Source organism: Urocitellus parryii, chromosome 9 (assembly GCF_045843805.1).
Source record: "Urocitellus parryii isolate mUroPar1 chromosome 9, mUroPar1.hap1, whole genome shotgun sequence".
Lineage (NCBI taxonomy): Eukaryota > Metazoa > Chordata > Mammalia > Rodentia > Sciuridae > Urocitellus > Urocitellus parryii.
The window spans coordinates 6,165,061-6,187,733 of record NC_135539.1 but is presented as its reverse complement, the minus strand read 5'-3'; the positions used below and the strand labels follow the sequence as shown (position 1 = coordinate 6,187,733).

Sequence of the window (22,673 nt, the reverse complement as noted above, 5' to 3'; positions counted from 1 at the left end):
TCAGTGTGGGAACAAGTGAGCACCTGTGTCTGTTATCCAGAAACCAGAAAAAGGGGTGAGACGATGGCCTGGAACCCAAGAGAGCAGGCACAAAGAAGTCTCTGCCACCTCAGGTGGGCAGCAGGGGCTGGGGCTCGAGCTCCTGCAGATTTTTCCAGGGCACAGCATTTGGTTTTTAGTCTTTTTTATGTTTATTGCACATCATATAAAACCAACTGTGCTGAATTTGACAGACGAGGACATTCACAGGACGTGGAGGCCCAAGCTCTGCTCCCCTCCAGCTCCGCCGGTGCTCCACACTACTCCCAAGCCAGAAGCAGCTTCCACCCGTGGACGGAACCCACTAACAAACAGGGGTCTGCAGGGGTGTGCCGGGCCCTGTGTACTGTTCAGTTTGGAGACTGCTGGTGACAATGACAAGTCTGGGCAGCTGTGCCAGAAGCTGCTCCTGAGGCATGGTGGTACAGGCGGCCTGCAGATGCCAGGGTCTGCTGGTGGTGACTGGGATTGGTCTGAGTGCAGAGAAGGAAGACAGGCTGGCCAGCTGGGGCAGGCTGGACCTGACAGACATCTTGGGACACACTCATGGGGCAGTCTGCCTGGGCCTAAAGGACACCGAGTGGCAGAAGGGGCAGAAATGGCCTTCCCTTGGCCAGCTGGGGTGGTTTACTGCCCCTCTGGAACAGACTGGCAGGGCCTGACAGGCACTATGCCCTCTCACAGGACCCTAACTAAGTGGGCACCATGCTCCAGCTACTGCAGCAGAAGCAGGTCAGGAGGCGGCAGGTGGGCTGATGTCCTGAGGCCCAGGCATGCCTGTGGACATTTGATCCTGGGTACCCAGGCCCTCCTGGAGATGGCCAGAGGGGGTGACTGGTGCTGGGCACAGATGCCATAGGCCACTGGCAGTGGGGATGGGGCAGGGCCCTGTCAATCCCACTCCCCTTTCTTCCTGCCCACACGCTGTCGCCCCTTCTGCTTGAGCTTCTCCTTGCGGGCTGCAGCGGTGGTGAAGGTGATGCAGTGGGCGTCCAGGATGTCCAGCAGCTTGCCTGTGGCCACGCGGATGCCATTCTGCTTCAGTTCGGCCTGCAGCTCTGCCAGCTCAAGGGGCTGGTACGTCAGCACCTTCTGGTACAGGGCTGGCGTGGAGCGGACGTAGCGTCTCACAGCCTCCTCCGTGTCCACTGCCTGGACGGCTGCCTGTGATGCACTGACCGCCTCCTCACCCTCCTCGTCTTCACCTGCAGACTCAAAGGTGGCTCCAAACTCACTGGAGGAAGAACTGAAAAGAACACATGTTGTTTTGGGGTGCCCTTCCTCTCTAGCCTGGGGCCAGAAGCCCCTCTAAGGGAAGAAGTGTTTCTGTGTCCGTGTGGGGCATGGCATGGCAGAGATGACCACCCCCCAGGGTGGCAGGATCTCCTGATGGTACCCCACAGCTGGGCTGCCTGAGCTGGATCCCCCGTAAGCCATAAACTCTGGGCGTGTGGGCAAGGAAAGGTCTGCCACCCAGGCTTCCTACAGTTCAAGCCCAAGACAACGGGCTTCTGAACATCACCATCAAGCCGCACTGAGCCCACCCTCAGCCCGGCTAGTCAGAGGACACATGAGGCAGCCCTGTCGCTTTCATCCAGTTACCTCTGTGAGCTGAAGGAGCTGTCATTGCCGTCCACATAGGTGGCCACGGATTCCTGGGAGGCTGGGAGCTGAGCGTCACCATCAGGGCCTGGAGACGGCTCCTCAGCTGCTGACTTCCTTGGGTGCGGAATGCTTTCACCAGGCTGGTGCTTTGGATGTCGGGGGCCCTTGGCCTTAGTGGGACCTTTGGACCTTTGGGTCCTAGGACCTGCAGTGGCCTTGGACTGGGTGTGGCCTGCCCGTGAAGGCCTATAGGTCTCAGTGGTCAGGGTCTGGCTGCAAGGTGCCTCCAGTGGCACTTGTGAGGACTGGATTTCATCCTCAGAGTCAGACTCCAGGGTCTGGTGAGTGTACTGGAAAATCTCCTTCAGTTTCAAAATCATCTGGCGTTTAGGGAGAGGGCGGACTCCAAACCTGGATGGGGAAACAGGTGAACTTCGACACAGCTCTGCAGCCTACACACTCCAAGCTGTTCCATGTCAGCACAGAGCAAACACCAACGGATTCAAGGAACGTTTCCATGGGACTGACACTGGAGACACCTGTCCTCCAAGAACACTCATGCACCAAGCAAGCTTATGCTGCACAGTACCCACGGGGGCATTCCCATAGTGCTCTGCAGCGAGTTCCCCAGGTGCCACTCACCCTGTGGAGCATGGAGACCTGTTTCCTTATGGTGACACAAAGGAGTCTCATTGGTTGGCTTCTTTTGGGCCCATGTAATCTGGGAGCAGTATGCAGACAGTCCCAGGCCATTTACCCCATCCCAGGAGCCACACACTCCCTGCAGAGCTGATGGCACAACTTCTTCCCTGGCCTGGCCCAGCAGTGCCCATCAGATCTGAAAGGCCACCTGTTGGACAGTTCCACTCCCAGACTTGCTGAGCTTGGTAATGTGCAGGAGAGAAAAGACTACATTTGAGCAAGCTTTCAAGAACACCACCAACCTGTCCAGCTCTTTCTTCAGCAACGGGGTCTCCATGATGGAATACCGTGGCATTGGAGTTATGGGCACTTTGGGGGGCAAGTTCTTCTTCTGATTAGCACCTTCTGGGTAAAACAGAAGAAGCAAAAATCTCAGTCTGAGATGTGGATCTGTGACCACTTCCAGTTCTGCAAGTGTCACCAAGAGAAATATATCTCTCAAAGACTCTAAGCAGCACTTGGCCCCATGAGAGCAGAGATACCCACCCTTGTTTGGAGTCACATCTTCCCGTTGGAAAGCAGCCTAGAGCACAACCTTGTATAGTGCTGATGCCCAGGAAATGGGCCCCTGGGGCTGCTCAACCCAACAGCCCAACACCTGATACAGGGCTGGCTTCAGATAATGGGCAGCACTGACAGGCTTAGACATTAGTACTTTTAAATAATTCAACAATAAAGACAAATAACTCAATTAAAAATGAGCAAAGACCTGGGCACAATGGGGCATGCCTGTAATCCCAGCTACTTGGGAGGGTGAAGCAGGAGTTTGAGGCCAGCCTAGGCAACTTAGATCCTGTCTCAAAAAGTGCTTGATGTATATGAGGACACGAATCAATGTGAATATACTGTGTATACAACCAGAGATATGAAAAGTGTGCTCTCTATATGTAATAAGAATTGTAATGCATTCTGCTATCTCATTCGTATATATATAAGAAGTGCTTGATGTGGCTCAGTGGTACAGCGCCTGCCTAGCATGTGCAAGGCCCTGGTTCCTCAAAATCCCCAGCACCTAAAACAAAACCAAACAAACAAAAAAACCAGGCAAAGAATCTGAGCAGGCGATTCTCCAAAGATATATGAACGTCCAAGAAGCACATGAAAAGACACTCGGCATTGTGAGCCATCAAGAATATACAAACCAAAACCACAATGAGATGCCACTGGGAACCCACCAGGCTGGATGGAATGACACAGCAGTGAGTGCTGGCAAAGGCAGGGGAAATCACAACCCTCACAGCGGCTGGTTGGGAAGGATGGAAAATGGAGCAGCTGCTTTGGCAAACAGTCTTGCACTTTTTTCTTTTTTGGAGGGTACCAGGGATTGAACCCAGGGGCACTCTATATGAAGTGTGCAGAGCAGTCAATTCAAAGGGACAGAAAGTGGATGAGCAGCTGCAGGGCTGGCAAGGTGGCTGCTGACGGGCTTCGGCTCTGAGGCGGTGAGAACCTCTGGAACTGTACCACAGGGCGGCTGTACAGCACGGTGACTGCTGCAAACTACCCAACAGTACATTTTAAGAGGGTGAATTTTATACCATATAAATTGTATCTCAATAAAGCCATTGCTTTTAAAAAGACAGAGATAAATGAGGGCCACATGGACTCTCCCTCTCATCCTCCTGTGGCCACAGGGCCTCTCCAAGGCTCTGCCTCTTATGGTTTCAGAGTTTGTCTCTGAGCCTCCCTCAGATTCCGACTGAGGTGCCCAGGTCTCAAGTTGCTACAAAAGTTCTCACAGCACCACTCTGGGAACTGGTAAGAAAATGCAAATTCTGAGTCCCCAGGGGCCTCCTGAAGCAGAAGCTCTGGCATGTTAAAATGGCACATGCACTTTTTTTTTTTTTTTTTTTTTGGTACCAGGGATTGAATTCAGGGGCACTCAATCACTGAGCTGCATTCCCAACCCTACTTTGTATTTTATGTAGAGATAGGGTCTCATTGAGTTACTTAGCACCTCACCTTTGGCAGAGGCTGGCTTTGAACTTGTGAGCCTCCTGCCTCAGCCTCCTGAGTGGCTGGGATTAAAGGTGTGTAACTGCATTTAAGAAAAAAAAAGTGTATATATATATATATATATATATCTGGACACAATACCTTTATTTTATTTATTTATTTTTATGTGGTGCTAAGGATCAAATCCAGGTCTTCCACATGTCCTAGGCGAGCGCTCTACTGCTGAGCCACAACCCAGCCCCGGTGACACATGCATTTTAACAAGCTCTCAGCAACTCTGAAACCACTGAAGTTACGGTAAGCACCATCAATGGCCTGACTGATCTGGGATCTTGGAGGGAAGGAAGCACCAGGCTGCAGTGCTGTGTGCTGTGTCCGTCACGTCTCAATGCAGCAGGCCCTTCCTCCCTTCACTCGAAGTGCCTGGATGGGAGCCGAGGCTTTCAGCCTCCTAGGGTGTCTGAGATGAGCCCCACTTCCCAGAGGGGGTGAGGAAGAGCAGGGGCTCACAGTCTCCCCATTCCTGTTTTGTTTTGTTTTTTTAAGTCCAGGGGATTAAACCCAGGGGCACTTAGTACCACTGAGTTACGTCCCCAGCTCTTTTTATTTTCCATTTGAGACGGTCTCAAGACCTTGCTAAATGGCTGAGGCTGGCTTTGAACTTGTAGTCCTTCTGCCTTGGCCTCCCAAGCCGCTGGGATTATAGGCGTGCACCACCAGACGCCACCACACCAGGCCCCACTCGGGCTCGAACCAGGACCTCATGCATACTAAGCATGTGCTCCGAGTTGCCCCAGCCCCTCTTTTGTCTAACGAGAATGGAATTCACATTAAAAATGTGTCACTACAGGGCTGGGGACGTGGCTCAAGCGGTAGCGCGCTCGCCTGGCATGCGTGCAGCCCGGGTTCGATCCTCAGCACCACATACCAACAAAGATGTTGTGTCCACCGAGAACTAAAAAAAATAAATATTAAAAATTCTCTCTCTCTCTCTCTCTCTCTTAAAAAAAAAAAATATGTCACTACATTCAGTGTTGGGCAGCCACCCTCTATCTGGTTCCAAAACATCTGCATCACCCCAGAGGGAAACCCTGTACCCAGTAAGTAGTCACCCATCCCTTAGCTCCAAGCATCTGCTGGTCTTCATTCTACCGCTCTGGATTTCTAGGTATTTCATGGAAACAAAATCATACACCATGTGGCCTTTGCTGTCTGGCTTCCATCACATAGCATAACGTTTTCAAGGTTCATCCACACTGTCGCGTTTTTTATGGTTGAACCTTCTATAGTAACTTACACCGTCTATCAACACTAGTGCTGCCGATGTGCCATAAGCAGCTATCTGAGTCCCTGTCCTGGAGGACTGTGGACACACCGGTGAGTGTGAAATTGCAACTGTGATGTTTGCTGCTGGGAGCTGCCACCTCTGGATGCTGGTCCAGGGCTCTGGAGGGGAGTTTGTAAGGTACAAAGCTTTTTTTTTTTTTAATGGGTACTGGGAATTGAACCAGAAGCACTTAACCACTGAGCCACATTCCCAGCCCTATTTTGAATTTTAGAGACATGGTCTCACTGAGTTGCTTAGTGCCTGGCTTTTGCTGAGGCTGGCTTTGAACTTGTGATCCTCCTGCTTCAGCTTCCCGAGCCACTGGGATTACAAGCCTGCACCACCACGCCCAGCTGGTACAGAGTTCTAACAAGTTCCTAGGTGAGCACTAGTGAGATCCAGGTCAGCTTAGGAACGCTGACCAACTGGCCGCAGAGCATGAGCTCGACAGCCTGCCAGCTTCCCAGCGCTGTGGAAACAGGTCTGTAGGCAATGGAAGGAAGGGCCCCCCAGGTGAGCATGCCTTCAGCATCATCAGCCCCGTCCCATTACTGCTCTCCACACCCCTGCGGGGTCAAACAGCCTACAAGACAAGATCCCTCCCCACCCTCATGGCCACTCACTTGGCGTCTCCGGCCCTTCTAACAGCTGACCTCGGTGGGCACTTGATGTCTGGGCCACAGGCGAAGCCCCTGGAGACTTCTGCTCTTCCCCATCCCAGTTGTCCCACAGAGCTGTGTTCAGGAAGCTGAGCCTGCTGCTCCCTGAGGAGCCGGCCTGTGGGGACTCCTGCTGAGGTTCTCTATGGGCAGCACAGCTTCCTCGAATTGGAGTGGTGCCAGGGAGTCCTGGGGAGTGGCAGTCACTGCTGTCTAGAGCCCCATGGGCCCGTCCGCTGGGACTGCTGGTGCTCAGGGGGCCAGTCCGTTCGAGGTTCAAGTGGTCAATTGGAATTGGTGAGAGGGGCTCAACATGCCAACAACAGTCATCCACTGGAACTGGGGGGTCACTAGCCTGCAGTGGACTGCTGTTTCCCTGATGGGAGGCCACTTCCTGCTCATCTTCACTGTCCCCAACTTCCACCACTTCGCTTGCTGCAGCCTGACTTGGCAGGAATGGCCCCAGCGGTGAGAGTTTCTGGAACCTGCTGGTGACATCGGTGAGGCCTCCTATACCGGGCTGGTGTGTACGTGGAGAAGAAAGTGAGCAGTACCTGGGGCGGGGACCGGAAGGGCTTCTGTAGACCTGCCTTCTACTGTCAGAGGCTCCTGGGGTGACAGGTGACATCTGGGGCGTGATCACTGAAGACTGTGCAGCTTCCTGAGTGGCCCTGTTTTCTGAGGCGGCGCTGGGCATGTGCCGACCCATCTTGTCCCCTGGAGTCCTGGGGACAAGGCTTGTTATCTGGGTTTGTGATGAGCAGTCACGACTTTTACTGGCCAGTGGGGTGGCAGGCACCAGCCATGAGGTGTCTGTGCTGTCCTCGTGGAGGCTGCTCTCCTGGTCACACAACAGCCAGGGGACCCTTCCACGGCCCAATGCATCCTGATTTTCCAGCTCTCCCTCTTCTTCCTCCGGCTGTATCCCAGCTCCTTCCTTCAGTGGGCTGCAACATTCCTGATCTGCATCAACATCAATGACTGAAAATAGTTCAGAGGACCTGGGGCTGAATTCTAGAACTTTCCTTTCCTCTGGGAGATCATTAGAAATGGACTTTGTTTTGGTCTGTTCCAGTTCCAACTCTTCATCTGAATCCAGTAAAAGGATAATCTCATTCTCTTTGCTCAAGTGGGATGGGAGGTCCTGGGAGCTGGTACTCAAGCGGTCAGGCTGTGACTGGGTCAGGTCAATGGGTGAAGATTTTTCTGGAGAAATCGGGACACCCTTGGTTTTGCCTTCTAACATGGAACTACATCCTTTGCTTTTCCAGTGACCTGGCTCTGTGAGTGAAGTGAGAAAACTATCGTCCCTCTTCTGCCTTAAAGGTACAAGTGGGGACAGTGAGCCTGGGGAAGCCACCCGGGAAGCACCACCGTGTGACTGAGACGCTGCTGGGGATGGATCACCTATGTCAAGGTGGAACTGTGACTGGCCAGGACTCCTGCCTCCGGGGGGCTGTGACAGGAGGTAGCATGGGTGTGGCGGGGATATCTGCTGTGGAGCCAGGGGACAGGCCATCTCCACCTGCCTCTTCCTGACAGTGCCACTCTGCTCTTCAGGGCTGCTCATTATTTGGGACACTTCAGATCCTTGAGTTGATGAACAGGCCTGTTGGTGATTGTGGATCTTGACTGGATGCAAAAGGAAGCCTTCTTTTTCCCCTGCCTGGCAGCCCCCAGAGGGCCTCGGGCCAGGTGGCCCTGTTGGCACCTCTTGCTCGTGGGTCTCTGCCTCCCCTGTGCTGACTGAACGCAGGCCCGGGAGCAGCGGAAGGGAATGTGGTGCGTTTCCCCAGGTGGCCGAGGCCTCCTCTTTGCCAGGCCCAGACAACTCCGATTGTTCTTGCTTTTCTAACTGTTCATCACTCTGGACCCTTCCCAGCACAGGCCCAGCCACTGGACTGTCCTCCCCGGGGTAGTCACTGTCCTCCTCTGTGTCTGCTTCTCTCTCCCGCTGGAGTAGCTTTCGCTGAGTAGCTGCAAATTCATAAATTTCTTCCATCTCTGCTTCATTGACCTGCACTCTGTCTTCTTGGTGGCTCTCTGTTTCCTCCTCCTCCTCATCCGCCCACACTGCCCTCAAGAGCTCTTGGAGATTCTCCACTCTGCTGTCACAGTTCTCATCTTCCTTCTCCTGCTGTTCGCCCTCGGAGTCCATCAGGACAGGCACCTGCTCACACAGGTGAACGAGGTCATTCACACCAAACCTGCAACAGGAAGCACTGTGTCACCACCACTAGGGTGGTGGCCCAAGCTATCTTCAGGAGGAGGAGCAGCCAAGGGATTCGGCTGTGGCCTTCCCCACTCTCCTAAGATGGCGTCCACTCTCCTGCCCAGGACACCCCAGCCACTAGCTCTAGGAACCAGAGACCTACCACATTTACTGGGCTGCTACAAACTCAGGGGTGTGTAGACAGAGTACGGGATGGAGGGGTTGGCAGGGCTGCAAATCTGCATAGTGCAGGCTGCCCTGAGAGGCCCCTGGGACAGTCAGTCAGAGACAGACCAGAGCAGGCCAGTCAGCCACTGCCCCGAGGCTCTGGGACTCAGCATTGCCTCCTAAACACGGGGGCTGAGCTGTTCCTTCCCAGGCACTGAGGAATGAGGCAGCCTGGGAGGAGCAAGGCTTTACCCCCAAGGCCCTTGAGGTGGCTGGGAGGCAGGATGCCTGCTGCTGCTGCTGAGCTCACAGGGGATGATCAAGAGGCTGCAGTGTGGGGATGCTGAGGCCGCAGGTCAGCCTCTCACCACGCTTGTGGCCTGGCAGAATCCTCCCTATCCAGGGCTTGGCATCCCAATTTTCAACTACCATACTCTATTCAGAGTTGTCACTGGTCATAAACTTGGGATTAAAATTGGACTTTCAAAGTTTTTTGGGGGAAGGGAGTAATGGGGATTGAACCCAGGCATGCTTAACTACTGAGCCACATCCCCAGCCCTTTTTATGTTTTATTAAGAGATAGGGTCTTAGTAAGTTGCTTAGGGCCTCACTAAGTTGCTGAGGCTGGCTTTGAACTTGTGATCCTCCTGCTTCAGCCTCCTGAGCCACTAAGACAATAGGTGTACTAACAGACCTGGCTAGGACTCCAAGTTTTGACAGCCTCAGCCCTGACATTCCTGCAGCACAATCTTCCCCTGAGCTGTCAGTCTGCCAGCCCTCACTACTGACTCAAAGACTGTGAAGCTGTGGAAGGAACGGTCCCAACCTGAGGGCCAAGGAGCTCAGGGCAGGGACCAGGCACGGAGGCAGGCTAGTATCTGCTGTGTAGAGATAGTGCAGGAATGCACAGGCCGCCTCGAAGCTCACGTTGCTCAGTAGGACACGCTGGGTCAGATTACCATCTTCTACAGCAGAGAAGCCTTCATTGTTCACCTGAGAATAAAACAAAATACAGAAGGTTAATTGACTGGACAGTTGTGACTTGGAGTGAGCAGATTGTCCAGATGTCCGTGTGTCTTCAGCCTGGGCCTTTGCTGTGCATTTAGTTGGCCACAACTCTGGAGGATGGGCTATAACATTTCTCTTTATTTTTTTTGTACCAGGGATTGAACTCAGGGGTGCTTAACCACCGAGCCACATCCCCAGCCCTTTCTATTTTCTATTTTGAGACAGGATCTCAATAAATTGCTAAGATTGGCCTTGAATTTTCAATCCTTCTGCCTCAGCCTCCCAAGCCACTGGGATTACAGGTGGATGCCACCATTCCTGGCTTGGGATATAACGGTTCTTATTTTCAAAGTCACATTATGGGTGGATGTTTAAGGAGCTAGTTCATTTTCCTTTGACAAGGTCTAGAGTTTTTTGACACAGACTAATTTCTTGGATTCCTATAAGTTAGAACATGTCTGAACAGCAACTCAATCTTAAAGAGACTAATGTAAGACTTTAAAAGAGTACAAAAGGAGGAAAGAGGGAACAATTCTGAGGGGAAAATAAGGAACTGAAAATCTGGCCAGTTGCAGTGGTACACGCCTGTGATCCCAGAAGCCCGGGAGACTGAGGCAGAAGGATTGTGAGTTCAAAGCCAGCCTTAGCAACTTAGTAAGGCCCACAGCAACTCAGCAAGACCCTGTCTCTATTAAAATACAAAAGGGGGACTGGGGTTGGATCAGTGATAGATCACTTGTCTTGCATATGTGAGGCACTGGATTTAAAACTCAGCACTACATAAAAATAAATAAATAAAGATATTGTGTTCATCTACAACTAAAAAAAATATACTAAAAAAAAAATACCAAAAGGGACTGAGGATGTTGCTCAGTGGGATGTTGCCCCTGGGTTCAATTCCGAGTACAAAACAAACAAAAAAAAAATTGACATTTCCCAGCTCTGCAGCCTTCCCTTCTCCACAGAACCACAGAAGCAGACCCTGCTGGCAACCATCAGGAAGCCTGCTCTGCAAAAGGACAGTGGTGTGGGGTGAGACGAGTGAGGAAGGGAAAAGGCTGCATGAGACATAAGAGAGGGCCCGGTCGGAGAAAGGTGGCAAGGGAGGGCGAGAGGTACGTGCTGGCCACTGCCCTGCGTACTTACATACTGAATGAGAAGTGGACATCGGGCATAAAGCACAAACTTGTGGGCATAAAGCACCTCCCCACTGTCCATCTGGAACTGGACGTCACTCAGGTGTGGGTTATTGACCATGGCACTGAAGTCAGCAGCCAACAGCCCCAGGGAGACCTGCAGAAGGAGAAAAGGAGGAATCCTAGCATTTCTAACTGGGCCTTGAGGGCCCCAACAGGGGGGGCGCTAGGGTGGGCTGAGCCAGGACACTTGCTCTCCTCTCTAGAACGTGCCTGCACCACCTCTGGGTTACCTTAAAGCCCTCAGTGATCCAGAGGAGCAAGACACTACTTTTGTCTCAGGTTCCCTAGCATACTGTGCTCCCTGACCCACAACGGGAGGGACCTGCAAGTGGATTACGATAAGATGTCCTCGCAGCCTCTGGGATTGTGTGTGCACATGCTGTCACACCCAAGTCCTCAGAGCAGCCTGATGTAGCAGACCAGAACCCTGAGCTCAAGGTGCTCGGGGACCTGCCATTTCCTGACTATACGTGGTGACATCACCAGGCTGGCCCATGGCATGAGGTGCTGGGTCTCCTGGGATGATATCCACTCTAAAAAGTACCCAACTTCTGGGGCTGGGGTTGTGGCTCAATGGTAGAGCGCTCGCCTAGCATTTGCAAGACATCGATCCTCAGCACCACATAAAAATAAATAAACAGGGGCTGGCGTTGTGGCTCAGTGTAGCGCGCTCGCCTGGCAAGCGCGGGGCCCTGGGTTCAATCCTCAGCACCACATAAAAAACAAATGAGGGTATTGTGTCCAACTACAACTAAAGAATAAATATTTAAATAAATAAGTAGATAGATAGATAGATAGATAGATAGATAAAAGTGTAAAAAAAAAAGTACCCAACTTCTAATGCTCTCTGCCAACAACATGGGACACTGGACCATTAGTTGGAGCCCAGGACACACACAGAAGGGCCACAGCAAGTCCCTACACAATGAAGGTAACAAGCATGTGAGCAGATGCCAGGATGAGGAAGCTGCAGTCAGTAGTCCCACTGGGCTCCCAGGACAGAGAGGCTCCAAGGCTTTGCTGCTGAGGTAACCCACAGCATCCAAGGATGAAGGGACAGAAGCACCAGGAGGGGACTCAGGAGGGCAGGTGGGCTCTCTGCTGGCTCCATTCAAGGGCCAGTCAGGGTGTCAGTCATCTGGGAAGCAGAGACCAGTATTTGAGGACCAGTGGCCAAGACCATGGAGCTGGAGCAGAGCCAAAAGCCTGGCCTGTGGCACAGAAGCCCATCCTTACCGAAATGTGGTCACCTCTCTCAGGAGGCTTCTCCTTGAATGGCAGGACAAAGCCAGTCAGTGGAAGGCTGCTGGGCACCGAATCTATCCCTGAGAGGAGGAGTCACTCATTAGAACATTACTTCCTGTCAACGTCAACCACCAAGCAGGCAGCACCACCTTAGGCTGGGCTGCTCCAGCAGTGCCCTGGCAAACTGCCAGCCAAGGCCACCTGCACTTAAAGCACACCCCCAAGACTATTCTCACCACCCTTCCTGAGGGGGAGGTAAAAGGACAGTAAAACATACAAAGTTAGCGAGGATGGCTCAGTCTTTGGTTGAACTTCTTGTAAAACTGTGACAGACACAAGTGTCCTACATCACATTTCCCTCTAAGGAAAATACCCAAGGCCTGACCCTCACGTTGAGCTGGGATGAGCCTCAGGTCTGAGCTACTTCACAGCTCGGTCTAGCCTAGCCAGCCACATCAGGTAGGGCTGGCCCAAAACCCCACCCAGGGCTCACCTGCAACCCCACTGCAGGGCCATGGGCTGCCACTCAGCCCCTCCTCCGCCAGGTCCATGAGGTCCTGCAGGGCTTGGTGCTCCCTCTGGCTGGCAGAGAGCAACGGGTCCCTGGGGCCAAGGGCTGCAGGGTGGCTGCTGTGGAGAGCAGGTGACTTTTGCATGCTTGGCTCTGGCTGCTCCCACAGCACCAGTGGTAGCTCAGGTTCCTGCCTGAGACCCTGCAAGAAGGTGGAAAACAGCAGTTTGATCACTGTCACGCACTGCAGCAGCCACCTCCCCCACACACGGCTGGACCTAAAACTGCATAGCAGGAAAAGGACTGTTCTGAGGGTGGCCAGTCACAGCCAGGAGCAGTCCTGGGAGGCTTTCTCCCATCCCTGTATCCTGGGCTCTGTCATGGCCCGGCTGGGCCATGGCATCCATGTCTGCAGTCCATCCCTGGGCTGGAAGGGGGCCTAATGTCATCTAAATGGCTGCATGCAGTGAGTGTTGACTGAGGACCTCCTACAGGAGGATCCTCTGAGGAAAGACTTTACTAGTCCCCCTGGGGGTGGAGGGCATGCTAATTTTTGGAGCCAAAGTTCTTCCTTTCTTATCAAGAGAACCACTTAGTTGCTAGAAGGAGAAATGAGTGGCAGCTGGTGCCCCTTTGGCTTCCTCCCCTTCTATTTCCTGGACTTCTCATTGCCCACTGTCATATCCAGGGCTGCATTTCTGCACTCTCCCCAAAGCCTGTCCATGTGCTAGGAGGGACAGGCTCACCTTGGCTGGCTGCTGGGGCACGATGGGAGGTACCAGGCCCATGGTGTAAAAGGACTCCACAGCCCAGGCCCCAGTCAGGGCACTTCCCTCCCACAGAAAGTTCCTCTTTCCTTCAGGCAGCTGTAGACGCCAGCCTGCCTCTTCCCATTCTTCCTTGAAAATCCTGCTGGCAGGAAGTGGTGGCGTGCTGGACAGCTCCACTTCCTCTGAAAGCAGCTGGGCCACGCGGTCCTCAATCTGTCTACCTGTGGTCTCAGAATCCTGAACTAACAACTGTGGGGGGGAGGCCGGGGGTTTCTTCTTGCGACTCTTTTTCTCTAGAGATAAACAGAAGTGGCTCAGTCAGTGATGGATCTATCTCCTTGTCTGGAAGCCCCCACTAAGAGGAACTTAGTCATGGCACAGCAGCGAGATCTCTCGGGGGGCCCTGCTCCCAGCCACTCATACCTGCTCCTGGTCTCATTCTCTCAGAAAAAGCGTTTTCTAGTATGAGTGCAGGCACAGCTGGACACTGCTCTATCTCAGATCGGGACAGAGCCATGGCCACCAGCAGGTCCTCGGATGGCACGCTGGGCTTGCTAACCTTCCGCCTCTTCTGGGGCTCCTTCTTGTTGGTGGCTCCTTTCCTTTTCAAACCCCTAGTATGACTGCCGGAGCTAAAAGGCACAGAGAAAGGCTGGTGAGGGCATCCCCAAAGCCTGGGCCTCTTCCCTTTTAGGGGTGACAGGAAAAGGATTGACATGCCATCAGTCACCTCAGCTTCCACTGTGCTGATTCTGCTCCTCCTGAGCTCACGCAATCCTAGCCAAAAGTTCAGCATAGGCGGGACACAGAAAGATCTGGGCCCTTTCTATGACTGTCCAGTTGGGTTCTTAGCAGACAGACAAAGCCATTGGTGGTCCCTGTAAACCCTAGTTGTGTCCAAACCTTCTGGTGTAGTCAACACTTGATGGCTCTGAGTTGGCTCCCTAGATTTGCACTGAAACTTCAGGTGGCCCCAAAGCAGCCCTTCCTTCAGGGGCTCCAGGGCAATGTCTCTACCCCAGTCTAAAGGAAGGGCCTCCTTTCCGTCAACAGTGAGCAGCCTCAGCCAGTGCAGCGCCTCTGACATGGGCAGTTAGTGTGGAGGGATCTCTGGCTGGAGGAAACCTGCCTGCCCTGGCTTTTGCAAATGCTGTGTTCTTGCTGGGTGAGGAAGGCTGGAGATTCCAGCGGTGGCCTTGGAAGATCTAAGCAAGCCCTAACTCAGCTCCAGCTTCCTAGGAACCATAACTGCCAAAGGGAAAGGGGCCAGCTTGCTCCTATGAGGGCGGCAGGGCCTGAGCTCCAGGAAAGCAAGCGAGGAGCTCAGGGGCTGGGTGCCCAGTCAACATAGGCACCCAGGCCAGCGAGCCTGCCAGAGAGCCACATGCCCAGGCTTGGCCTGAGGAGGTGAGTTCAAAGACCCCTCAAGGGTATCCAATTCCTGTAGCTTTCTATTCAACCTGCCTTCTAGGACCCACATATGTCTAGTTTCACTACTTGGGAGAATTTTAGAAGCAGACATTTAATCTGATTGGCAAGCAATGGGTGAGACAGTCTATTCACAAGCCTCAGGCTGCCCATCCTATAATCTAGTGTGGATGTCTAAATATAGATGGGCTTCTCAGCTAAGAGAACCCCTCTGCCTCTGCAATCTCAGCTTGACCAAGCCCAGCTGCCATGACCCACAGGCAAGACAGTGGTATAAACAGTCCCCAACCTTCGTCTTCCCTATACTCCTGCTAGCTGTCAAAGAAAAGAAGTCCCAAACCTAAAATAGTCTGAGGCCCACAGTGCCTTTGTTCCCTCTAAAGTTGGGATCAACTTGGGTGTCCTGAGCCCCAGGGCAGTCTGAGCAAAGCTAACCTGTGTGAGGCACTGGGTTTGATCCTCTGCACCACATTAAAAAACAAACAAACAAAAAACATAGATAAAATAAAAGCATTCTGTCCATCCACAACTACTCCCCCCCAAAAAAAAGTACAAACCACATATCAACACTATCATTTGGCTCCTGTTTTCCTCATCTGTCTCACCTGGGTACAGGAAGACTGCCGCCTGCCTCCCCCTGAGCTGTCTGCAGCCGCGCGGCCTGCAGCAGGAGCTGGGGGCCCACCTCCATCTTCACTGCACACTGCTTCAGGTGACTGATTCTGCTCTTGGAGCTGAGAAATGGTTTGCCACAAATCGGGCACTCAGGGATCCGAGGGATGGAAGGTTTTAGTGCCTTTTCAGCCTCATCCAAGCACCTGAAGGAGAACAGTAAATAGGGGAGAGCTAGCCTACCCAGGAACATGGGAGGCAGCAAATGCTGGTTCATTTCAACATGGATCTGCTGAGGTCCAGGCATGTCCCCAAAGCCAGTCCCCCACAGTCTGCGCATCTCCCCGGCAGTTGGCTCCAGAAACTAAATTTAGACATCTGTTAGTAAAGTGGCTAAAGAAAGCAAGGAGAGTTCCAACAGAATTACCTTGGGATCCAGCAACTCCACTCCCAAGCACAAGCCCTGAAGAACTGAAAACAGGTATTCAAACAAATACATGAAACCTCCATCAGAGCAACTATTCACAAAACCCACGAGGTGGGAAACATCCAACCGTATATACAGGGATGAAAGGATAAATATGTGGTGGCTCCATACAACGGCTGTTACTCAGCCATGAAAAGGAATGACACACTGATACATGCACCACACAGATGACCTTTGAAAACATTATGTTAAAGGAAAGAACACATGAAACATGTGAGTGAAGGAGGAAAACAAAAGGACCAAGTAATGCCTGACTCTACATCTATGTAGTGTCCAGAGTGAGCAAACCCACAAACCACAATCTGTGGTTTCCAGGGGAGTGACGGAGGGGCAATGGGGTAGAGACTTCTTGGGGTGATGAAAGTAACCCACAATTGATACTGGTGACAGCCGCACAACCGTGTGGATATAACAAAAGCCTCAGGATTGTACACTGTTATTTTCTTGTGACACTGAGAATAGAACCCAGGGTCTCAGAAGTGCTAGATAAGCACTGAGCTGTATCCCCCACCCTTTCTATTTTTATTTGGGGATAAGGGTGTTGCTAATTTGCCTAGGCTGGCCTCAAACTTGTGATCTCCCTGCCTCAGCCTCCCAAGGAGCTGGGATCAGGGGTATGTGCCACCATACCCAGCTGGAATTGTGCCCTTTAAATGGGTGAAAAGTATGATGTGATTATATCCCAATAAAGTTGTTAGGTGGCAGGGCATGGTGATGACACCCAGGTGCTAGTCTCAATTCCCTCTAGAGTGGGCTGTTCCCTACTTGGGTCGTTTAGGTGGGAGACAGGACGGTCTGTGTTGCTCCTACCTGTTCACGTGCTGCTCCCTCCGGGTCACGTTCATGGATGAGAGGTTCTTCTGACACATTTGGCAGAAGAACAACCCATTCTCCTCCAGACTACCATTGTGCGCAGATGCTGCTTCCCTTCCAAACTCCTGCTGCAAGGCCAAGGCCACGGCAGCATCGCTATCTGTGGCAGGGAGCCTGGGCTCATACCCTGTGGAGAAGCAACCAAGATCCATGAGGACAGGGCCACCACCAGACTCTGCCATGTCTATGCCTCTCACAGAGCATGAAGAAACCAGAACCCAGCACCACTGTGCAGGCTTGGTGATGGGGGTGCGGCCCACTGAGACTGGGCACGAGGGCACTCCTGGAACAGCTCTCCCAAAGTCCAGTATGCACATGAACCACCTGCCAGGCTTGTTAAGATGCAGGCTCAGATTCAGGAGGTCCAGGTGGCACCTGGAACTTTGCATCTCTAACAGCCACCAGATGGGTGATGTGAGTGGTCCAGGCCACTCTGAGTGGTCCTGCAGAAGTTGTCCTTCATCTTCCACTAAATCCTGCACCTCTGGTACTACAGGGTCACACGGCTCCTAGTCCAGCAGAACTAGGTTTTCTCTTTCAAGCTCAGCCTCCCCCACTGCTGACCTACTGCCCATGACAGAAAAACCACAGCAAAGTAAAAGGCCTTCTGTGGTTAAAGGCAGAGTCTCCAACTTAGCATTAGACCAAAGGAGGTACTGATTCTGACCCTGAAATGGCTGCTGGGTGGCCCATCTGATATTACTGGAGCTGAGTATCACTGTGGCCTATCACTGCAGCCACAAAACCAGGAAGCAGCACTCCTTCATTTGACATCCTGTTTTCCTGTCTTCCTGTGGAGCTGGGAACCAAACCCAGGGTCTCACCCATGCCAAGCACATGTTCTACCACCGAGCTAGCTCCCAGGTACCCTCCCTTTTTTATTATTATTATTTTTGTTACTGGGGATTGAACTCAGGGGCATTCAATCACTGAGCCACATCCCCAGCCCTATTTTGAATTTTATTTAGAGACAGGGTCTCACTGAGTTGCTTAGCACCTCGTTTTTGCCGAGGCTGGCTTTGAACTTGCCATCCTCCTGTCTCAGCCTCCCCAACCGCTGGAATTACAGGTATGCCCACCATGCTGGGCAGCCCTCCCTTTCTTTTCTTTTTTTTTTTTTTAAATAAAGAGGTGGAGCCAGGCACAGTAGAACATACCTGTAAACCCAACACCTAGGAAGACTGAGGCAGAAAGAGCTCAAGTTCAAGATTTGACTTGGTAACTTAGTGAGAACCAGTCCCAAAACTTAAAAAATAAGAAAAGGGGGTGTCTGGGGACATAGCTCAGTGACAGAGTGCCCTGGGTTCAATCACCAGTACTGGGGGCAGGGAAGGTCTATCCCTTCCTGAATCTTAGGTGGGCATAATGTGAAAACACCTGGCAAACAACTGAGTCAAATGTATGGCAGGTGCCAGGCTTAGGCAATTGCTGAGTGACTCCTCTGTCCCCCACTTGTGTCACAAGGATCAATGCCTCTGTAGATATCAACTCACATGCTGTAGACCTTTGGGGCAGCCCAAGAATCCTCATGCTCTCAGGTGAAATCAGGAAATATATTACCAATCTGTATTTATTAGCTGTAGTTCTACCACAATGGTTTCTTCCTACTTCTTTTCCTGTTGTTATGTACTTATCAGAGGATCCATGCTTTTTAGGCGATAAAGAGGACCATCTGGCACTACGACACTGACACACTTGCAGTGGCGCAATACAAAGTACACAGCACTGTGCAGTGTGGCTTCACAGTGTTTAACCTGGGCCAGTGGAGCCCGACCCACCCACAGTGCACCACAACCCAAGCACCAGCAGAAGGCATGAAATGACACCAGAGGAAAGAATCAAACACATCCAGAAAGTGGAAGATCTTATAGGACAATTAGCATGGACTCCTAGGAAAGTTAGTGTTAAAACAAAACAAAACAAAATAAAAATAAAAACCAGGGCACTTGGGGCTGGAATTGTGACTCAGCGGTAGAGCGCTTGCCTAGCATGGGCGGGACCCGGGTTCGATCCTCAGCACCACATAAAAATAAAGACATTGTGTTGTGTCCATCTATACCTAATAAATAAATAAATAAATAAATAAATAAAACCAGGGCACTAGTCTAGAATATGACCTTCAGATACCACAGAGCTATAATACAAAGTGTATTACTTATACTGAGTCCTCACTAGGAAAAAACAGTTATGAGAGACAGTCTGGAAGCAACTGGGAAATAGGACTATGAACTGCATATAAGTTCAATCGTGGAATCAGATGGATGTTGGTGGTGTGGTTATGCAGGAGAATCCAGCAGTGAAGCATCATAATGTCTATAACTTATTTTCAAATAATATAAAAATATATATTTTTAAAGAAACATACAACAGGAACATTCTGAACCAACTTTGGGACTACTGGTCAATTCTAGAATCACAAACAAAACCAATTAAGATCTGAAAAACTAAAAAAAAAGGGTATATATGTGGCAAAATGTTAACATATTGTTGAATCTATATGAAGGTATAGAGAATTCATTGTAATTTTTATCAAGCAAAGACTTATATAATGAAATGTCAAAGTTAAAAAAAAAATTTAAAAAAGGTACTTTTATCAAGGAAGCCAACTGAAATGACCAAGGGACCCTTCATTCTTTGGCTGGAAAAGTTTAAACAATAGGCAGAGAGCCTGCCTACAACAGAAATGGAATGAACACTGGTTCCTTTCTGCCCCCGTACTCTAGTACTATAACTTATTTCTACTTGGAATAAGAACATGCTTCTCATACCATTTCCTGCCACCATCTCCTCTTGAGGACTCTGTGGGCTGTTCTCTTCCAGTGCGGCCTCCACGGAGCACTCTCCTGAAGCATGCCTCAAACGCTCAGGGTCTGCTCGCTTGAACTGCTGCATCCGCTGGAGAACCAGCTCTGCAGTGCGGGGTTTGGAGGGACTTGGCACAGCTGCTGTCAAACAGGTTGGAGCAAGGTGGGAGTCACGACTGGGAGCATTCTCTGGCAGAAGAAAATATTCAGTGTCTGTACTACTAGAGAAATGACTTTCCCCACCAGAGGCAAGTGACCCAAGGTTCCAAGGGATACTTTACCAACCAGTTTAGGTTGGACCTGCAAGTGTGAGCAAGACTGCTTGCTGGGAACTTGTTTGTGGCAATGACAGGAGGAGGGATGTGACTGCTGATGAGCTTGGGGTCTATTTTTGGGGTGTTTAAAAATGTTCTAAAATTAGGTAGCAGTGGTGGTAGCACAACTCTGATTATACCACTGAACTCTACATTTTAATAAGTGAATTAAATTCCAATACATTTCACAGGAAGTGAATTATATTTCAAGAACACTTATTAAATATTAATGACAAATGTTTATTTCTAGATCCATTCTCCTTTAACTTGGGATCCACAGAAGGCCTTCAGTGGAGACCGTGAACCCCCTGAAGCTGGGTCAATTTTACAGGCATAGGGTTTTCTGGGAACCATGAAGAGCTTTCATTAGATGCGCAAAAGGGAGCATGAAGGGCCAAGAGTGTCTAGGTGACATTACTCTGCTGTCTACAGTCTCTGAGCTAAGGTTTGACTACCACGCTTTAGAGGAGCTTCTGCCCATGTTAGGGGGAAAAATGCTATTTCAGGTCAGGAAGTGAAGGTAAGGAAAATTTAGAAACAGAACAGTAGCTCAGAGGACTTGTGGTGCATTATTCACACATGGCTGGCCTTCAGTTCTACATGCAGAACTTATGCTGAGGCAGGCCTCAATGTGCTGAGGGCAGCAGGAGAGAATGGCTACCTCAAACGAAGAGAAAAGGAAAAAAATAATTAAAGGTCTTTGGAGAAGAGTTAAGACCTGAAGATGCTCCTGGGATCTAGACACAGCACAACTTCCTCAGCCTTCTCAGCAACCTAAACAAATTGGCTGGCCATTCCAACTTACCCACACTGGAATGAATTCAAGAAAATCACAGCATTATTTTCAGGTTGTGTAACTCCCGTTAGCTATGTAACATAAACATTCATGAGCAATTCTCAAAGAGCAGAGGGCTCCAAAGAGAATTGCATGGGAGATTCACAAAGGGCTCATGTTTTCTATAGTTACAGTTTATAAGTTGGCAAACTCTGGGCCTGGGGCTGGCTGCCTGTTTTTGTACATGAAGTTTTATTGGCACATGGCCACACCCACTGATTTCCATATGGTCTATGGCTGCTTTCACACTATAGATTCAGAGTTGGGTACAGTCATGCCTCTAGGGAACTGGTTCCAGGACCCCCTACAAATACAAAAATGTGCAGATGTTTGAGTCCCTTATATAAAATAGTACAATATTTGCAAAGGACCTTTAAGTCATATCTAGATGACTTATGACACTTAATATAATGTGTTAGGTAATTGTTACACAGTATTGTTTAGCAAATAATAAGAAAATAAGTCTGTACTTGCTCAGTACAGATGCAGTTGTTTTTCCTCAAATATTTGCTATCTGAAGCTGGCTGAATCTTCAGATTTGTATCCCACCTATAGGGAGGGCCAATGACAGTTCTAACCGATTGTAGGGCCCACAAAATCAAAATATTACTGTCTTTTGCCTTTTTCAGAAAGTTTTCCAACCCATGGTTGGAGATAGTGCAAATAATTTATGTGGTCCTCTCTGAAAGGTGTGGCCACGGTTCTTGCCTGGTTACCTGTCTGGATGCTCTGTGCTCTTTCGCAGAGGTTGGGCTGATTCAGAGCAGGAGCAAGCACTCCTCCCTCCCCATTCACAGAGAGAGCTTGTTCATTTTCTTGCAACTTGGTTGCCTCTGGCTTTTTAGTGCTAGGGTCCTCGCTGCCTAATTTAGGTTTCTTCCCTGCAGGGCCAAGAAGTGTTTTGCTCTTGGTGGTGGATTGTTTGTTTTTTTTCAGTTTGTTTCTGATCTGAGTGCTGTTTGAGGCCTTCTGGGTCTTCTTTTCTCCTGACACTTCCTTGGTCCCATTTTTTTTTACCCTTTGGAAAAAGTTGGCACAGAGTTCTTTAAAATCATCATCTGACTCATCCATCATCTGACCAGTTTTGAGTTTTAAGGCTTTGGGACGGGTCTTCAGGGGAGTAAGGACTGATCTGAGGGCATTTCCACAGTAAGAGAGAGAGAGGCTGCCTACAAGCCCAGCTTCAGTCACACTTTCAGCTCCACCAGCTTCTTCCTCGACTCACCAAGTCCCATGGAGAGTGCACAACTGAGCAAAAAGTATTGTTTTCCTCTCCATAATGATTTAAATATCTTTCTTCAAATTGGGCCCATGGTTAAACCACATATTTAAAGCTTCCTTCTGCTAAAGTTCACAGCTGAGAAAATATTCTGCTGTCCAACAGAGGCCTCTGACATAAAACACACATGAACTCCATGCTCAGGTGAATCTCCAAGATCTCCATGATAATGAAGCACATGGGTTGGTTTGATTTCATATCTGTGGAAAACCAAAAGCAGAACTGTAATTCAACAAACATTACCATCAAATGTCATTTCTTCCAGGAAGGTAAAAACCATGCAGGGTGTGGGAAGTCTTCAGAGTAATAACATTCTACAAATGCTCTGTATGGCCTTATTAACATAGTATAATCATCCCACAGGACATCACAACACATCAGGGTATCTAGAAACCTGCCAATGCAGTCTTCCATAGGCAGGAAAAAATATGTGCATCTTAGGAGAGCTTTGCTTTTACTGAAATTTGGAGAACCCTACAAAGGGCAGTTACCAAAGAAATTGGGTAAGCCCAAACCTAGGGGACCTATCTCCCTACACAGGCCTAAAACTATCAGATTTATTAATGGCTTGAGGCTCCATGAATAAATACTGCATAAAAGAAAAAGCATATAACCCCAAACATGTAGGAGAGAAAAGGCC

The 22,673-nt window shown here is 50.4% G+C and overlaps 1 protein-coding gene across 1 annotated transcript; it reads right to left on the bottom strand.

Annotated features, from left to right (window-relative positions):
• Positions 1 to 206: 206 nt before the first annotated feature.
• On the bottom strand, positions 207 to 21,903 carry Slx4 (SLX4 structure-specific endonuclease subunit). Its single transcript, XM_026385640.2, has 14 exons — positions 21,471 to 21,903; positions 19,570 to 19,746; positions 16,739 to 16,928; positions 15,435 to 15,647; positions 13,825 to 14,033; positions 13,378 to 13,694; positions 12,614 to 12,833; positions 12,112 to 12,200; positions 10,823 to 10,969; positions 9,495 to 9,661; positions 6,253 to 8,495; positions 2,589 to 2,691; positions 1,642 to 2,055; positions 207 to 1,285 (listed from the first exon to the last, which is right to left on the bottom strand). Exons 1-14 carry the CDS (start codon positions 21,826 to 21,828, stop codon positions 931 to 933), a joined length of 5,202 nt encoding a protein of 1,733 aa, XP_026241425.2. The 5' UTR covers positions 21,829 to 21,903; the 3' UTR covers positions 207 to 930.
• Between the last annotated feature and the right edge of the window lie 770 nt (positions 21,904 to 22,673).